Here is a 5492-nt window from a genome sequence, read left to right on the forward strand (position 1 = left end):
ACCTAAGCTCAGTCCTTCAGAATCTCAGCGTCATGGATTTCTCAGCTGCTCTGGAACAGAAAGCAGTCTACAAGCCCAAAAGGCAGAACAGTTCCAATCCTAGCTCACTATGGCCTCTCCTATCTTATTTCCCTCAATTTCCCCAAAATTCTAAGCTAGAGTAAGAAGGAATTTAGAGTTCTCTCTTGCTTTGATGGCTTCCCAAAGACATCTTAAAATACCTGATGAGGGGCATGGAGAGAGGCTGGAGATTTAGAAAGGACCAATGTCCTCTGGTGGTGAGACAGTCATGAGGGACCTTGAGTGCCAGCCATTCGCTATCCACGGGAACAGGCGTTGTGATATGAGGGGGCCACAGGCAGACCTCTGTGGTACAACTCCCTATTGGTATGTGGATTAAACCACTGGTTGCATGGGGGGTGGGTTTGGGGCAGTAAGCATGGCCAACTGAAGATTCTAACAAAGGAGAAAAGAAATCGCGCCTGATGGGAGGTAGGGGGGCAGAACAGACTGTACAGTGGGAATAAAGATCATACCTATTTACAGGGAAGTAGAAAAGACACAGTAATGGGTGGATCAAACTGAATGGGAGCCCTGGGAAAGCACAGAAAACTCCTCCCTCTGGCCGGACTCTTCTTCACTCTCCTACAGTGAATGGCCTATGCTATCCTGAGGCTGAGCAGTTGCTTAATTAATTTCCCAGGAAAGATAAACCTATACCAAAGAGTTCGGTTGGCAAGAATACAGGTGAAATAAGAATCATAGTTAGAGGAAGCAAGCAGAGGAGACTGGGCTTGACTAGCTGCCACCGGTACTGTTCTCTGCAGCCCCTCCTCAAATCTCATATACACATTGGATTCCACTTGATTAAAAAGAGGGCAAGTTTATCAACCAAACTGCCCATTAAACAAGTATCACAACTGAACTACCATCAATTAAAGTGCAAACTGCAGGGGGATATGGTTGCTGGGGCTGAGGCCATCTGAAGACTGGAGAGAAAAAAATGCCTAAGTCAGAGGATAGGTATCAGAAACTGGTCCCTCCTCCACTTAGATCACAGCAGAGCCAACGAGGCAGGCAACCAGTGAAGATTCTTTGGAGCACTCTGGGGTCCAGAATCTCCCCCATTATGGGGGAGAAGCTACCTAAGAAGCTGGGTGAGGGGAAAATAGGCCTTGGAAGAGTTCACGAGCCACAGATGACACTGCCTCTCCACCCCTTCCACTTCTGCCCAGGCAGCCAATAGCAAGACTCCAACCTGGTGCCCGGGAGCTGGCCGTCCCATTCCCACCTCTACCTAGAAAAACCCTCCACAAGGCCAACTCATGGACTGCAGTGCTTTCAAATATGAGGAACTCCAACCAAACAAAAACAAAAAGGCAATGTTTCCTTACTACCCCCTGCTCTGAGCCTTACTTTCCCGAAGGCCCTTAATGTGACTGAACTGGAAACCTTCCTCAGTTCCTGGGTTCACCACCTTCTCCATCCTGGGGAGAGGAGGGAAAGCAGATCAAGAACAGAGACTGACCAAAAGCAGAAGGGGAAGGGGCAAGAGACAAAAAAAAAAAAATAGTTTTCTGAAAAAATGGGCAGAAGGAGGAAAGATGAGTAGGTCACTGTCTTGCACCTATAATACAAAGTGAAGAAAGTTTGGTTTGGAAGGTAAGTCCTGGGGGATCTGACCCCCAAGCCCCAGAGTGGGGGTAGGAGGCCAGCGGCAACAGTGGCTTGGTACTGCTGCTGAAGCGTTAAAAAGTGCCGTGATGGAGCCATCAGGAGGCAGCCCTTGGGAGCCAGGCTCGCTGTGCTGTTACCGTAGGGGCTGTGTGCTGAGGGGGAAATGGAGGTTATTTCTTAGCTCTTGTGCTAGCTCCTTACTTGGTTGCTGCTAGCCACCCCCTCAGTTGCTACAACACTGGCTCTTGTTCTGCTGGGACTGCTCATGAAGATCCACACCCCAGCTTCGGCCTGCTGCACCCCCCAGATTCTGGGGTTCACTCTTTGGCAACTTCTTAGCTATTGCCAGGAAGAGGTCGTTCACGTTCATAGCTGTCTTGGCTGAAGTCTCCATAAACAATAAGCTGTTGTCATCTGCATACACCTGGGCCTCTTCATACTCCACCATGCACTTGTTGGTGAGGTCGGCTTTGTTCCCTGCCAGGGCAATAACGATGCTAGGACTGGCCTGTCGCTGGAGTTCTTTTACCCATGTCTTCGCTCGGGCAAAGGTTTCCTGATTAGTAATGTCATAAACCACAATGGCAGCTTGTGCACCTCTGTAGTACATGGGGGCCAAGCTATGGTATCGCTCCTGCCCAGCTGTGTCCCAGATCTCAAACTTGATTGTCATGTCATCTAGACAAACAGACTGGGTGAGGAAGGCCGCTCCAATGGTGCTCTCCTGGTACCCGTGGAACTGCCCTTTAACAAAAGGTAACACCAGGCTGGATTTCCCCACTGCAGATTCACCCAGCAGGACCAGTTTTAACTGGCATATTTTGCTGGCCTGGGGCTGCCCGTTGGGCCTGGCTGTGCTTCTGCTAGTCATGGCTAGATTATCAGAGTGGGAAAGGGTGGAGGGAGGGGGATGCCACAAGGCGGCGGTGGGGGGAGGGGGAAAGGGGGGCGTCCAGGCCTCAACAGTTCTGGGGCTCTGTCTCCCCCATCGGGCCCAAGCCTGTCATGCCTCAGCTTTTTAATACCCTGTCTACGTTTGTCATAACTTTCCTTCCAAGGAGCAAGCGTCTTTAATTTCATGGCTGCAGTCACCATCCACAGTGATTTTGGAGCCCAAGAAAATAAAATCTGCCACTGTTTCCCCATCTATTTGCCATGAAGTGATGGGACTGGATGCCATGATCTTTTGTTTTTTGAATATTGAGTTTCAAGCCAGCTTTTTCACTCTCCTCTTTCACCTTCAAAAAACTCTTTATTTCATCTTCACTTTCTGCCATTAAAGTGGTATCATCTGCATATCTGAGGATGCTGATATTTTTCCTAGCTATCTTTATTCCAGCTTGTGATTCATCCAGCCTGGCATTTCATATGATGTACTCTGCATATAAGTTAAATAAGCAGGGTTAATATAAGTTAAATATACAGCCTTGACCTACTCCTTTCCCAATTTTGAACCAGTTCATTGTTCCTTGTCTGGTTATAACTGTTGCTTCTTGACCTGCATACAGGTTTCTCAGGAGGCAGGTAAGGAGGTCTGGTACTCCCATCTCTTTAAGAATGTTCTAGTTTGTTGTGATCCACACAGTCAAAGGCTTTCATGTAGTCAATGAAACAGCAGTAGATATCCACCATTATGACTTTCAATACAAGATTCAAAAATCTGTGTTGTTAAAGCCTATATATTTAATTTACAGAATTAAAAGAATGGATGTAATCATTTTCTTAGAAAAGATAATTCAGTGTTCCTTTTGAAAATATCTCATGTAAACTTCATCATTACCACACTAATTTAAGGTGATGGGAGTGGAACAAAATGTCCATAATCTGAAAGAAAAGGAAGGAAAAAAATTTAATGCCTGAAACTGCAATAGCATTTTGGAAACTTTTTTTTTTTTTTTTTCTGGAAAGCAAGCATTAGTTTTTGGATTAACCACTAAAATGTTAATGATGATTTCTGGGGAAATTTTTAAAATATTTGATGTGACTGATGAGCAACAAAAAAGGGGGAGGGAGGATTCATCATTGTTCCTTGCTGCCTGGATATAAACACCAATTGATGTTTCTCAGCTTTGATAGCTGTGGAATTGCCCTCTGGTCATCTGCCACTTAAGTTTGGTACAAAAGTAGGCCAAGATGTAAATTATTGAATATTTTAAATAATCTTTCAGAGAAAGTGTTTGTTAAACTTAGAAACTCTGAGGGCTTAACACTTTGACAGTAATCTGAAAATCCACTAAACCCATCTGGTTTTGATTCCTTCATTCAAGTCAACACTGCAGTTTGAGATGATGTCATTTGTACCCAGATTGATTTTTAAAACAGTTGTTTTTAAGGGCTGAGTCATTAAAATTCAGCAACCTTGACAAACTGATGAAGTAAAATCACTATAAAGGTTTGTATAAATTCTAATGCAATGAATTTGAAACACACCTCCTCTTGGAAAAGAATCTCCAATTCCTTGTTTACATACAGAGATTTTTAAATAGCAATTCCAAAGCCCAATAAATAAAGATTCCACCTGAAACTTTAAAACTGCTCAGCTCCTTATTAATCCTGCTTTGACATTCCATTATTTATATATTATAGCACCATTCTGAAAAGGCTCTAACAAGAGCCTCTAAGTTCCAGATTTCAATTCCCCAATAACTATATGGAACATACGTCTTTCAAATTCAACACACCCAAACTGAACTCATCTGATCCACAAAATCCACTCTCTGTCCCTTTGTACCACTCAAGCCACACAAGCTCAAAAAGTTTAAGTCATTTTTGACAGTTTCTTCTTTTCCCCCACCACATCTACATATTTGCCAACTCCTACTGACTGTTTCTTTGAAATAGTTCTTGAGATTTGCCTCTTTCTTTGGGGTCACTGACTATCGCTTTTGTTGAATTTGTTGAAATATTGCTTCCATTGCTTCTTTTTTTTTTTTTTTTTCTGTTTTTTTTTATTATTATTTTTTTTTCCCAGTGGGTTTTGTCATACATTGATATGAATCAGCCATGGATTTACATGTATTCCCAATCCCGATCCCCCCTCCCACCTCCCTCTCCACCCGATTCCTCTGGGTCTTCCCAGTGCACCAGGCCCGAGCACTTGTCTCGTGCATCCCACCTGGGCTGGTGATCTGTTTCACCATAGATAGTATACATGCTGTTCTTTTCAAATATCCCACCCTCACATTCTCCCACAAAGTTCAAAAGTCTGTTCTGTGTTTCTGTGTCTCTTTTTCTGTTCTGCATATAGGGTTATCATTATCACCTTTCTAAATTCCATATACATGTGTCAGTATGCTGTAATGTTCTTTATCTTTCTGGCTTACTTCACTCTGTATAATGGGCTCCAGCTTCATCCATCTCATTAGGACTGGTTCAAATGAATTCTTTTTAATGGCTGAGTAATATTCCATGGTGTATATGTACCACAGCTTCCTTATCCATTCAAATACTCTGGTTTCTCTTCAGATCGTATAAATCTTTCGCCTTTTCCATTGCTTCTTACGTTCTGGTTTCTTGGCTGTGAGGCATCTGGGATCTTAGCTCCCTTACCTGGGATCCAATCTGCACCTCTTGCTTTGGAAGGTGAAGTCTTAACCACTGGACCACCAAGGAAGCCCTACCCTAAGGATCAAAGTTTCTTAACTGATAGCAGATGGAGGAGAGGAGATGCAAGAGAAGATAGAGTACTCCAACTGGTTAGGATTGTCATGATCAGAGCTGAAGAGGAAGGCCCTTGGAAGCTGTTTTAGGGCAAATAAGAAGAGCACTTTGGCTAGAGGTTGGATGAGGGCGTTAGAAGAGGAAGAATAGACACA

The 5492-nt window shown here is 43.9% G+C and overlaps 1 protein-coding gene across 1 annotated transcript; it reads right to left on the reverse strand.

Moving 5' to 3' along the window:
* Nucleotides 1-1888: 1888 nt before the first annotated feature.
* Nucleotides 1889-2563, reverse strand: LOC133071432 (ras-related protein Rab-5B-like). The gene has a single exon (XM_061164017.1). It carries the CDS (start codon nucleotides 2546-2548, stop codon nucleotides 1901-1903), a length of 648 nt encoding a protein of 215 aa, XP_061020000.1. The 5' UTR covers nucleotides 2549-2563; the 3' UTR covers nucleotides 1889-1900.
* Between the last annotated feature and the right edge of the window lie 2929 nt (nucleotides 2564-5492).

This window comes from Dama dama, chromosome 16, assembly GCF_033118175.1.
Source record: "Dama dama isolate Ldn47 chromosome 16, ASM3311817v1, whole genome shotgun sequence".
NCBI lineage: Eukaryota > Metazoa > Chordata > Mammalia > Artiodactyla > Cervidae > Dama > Dama dama.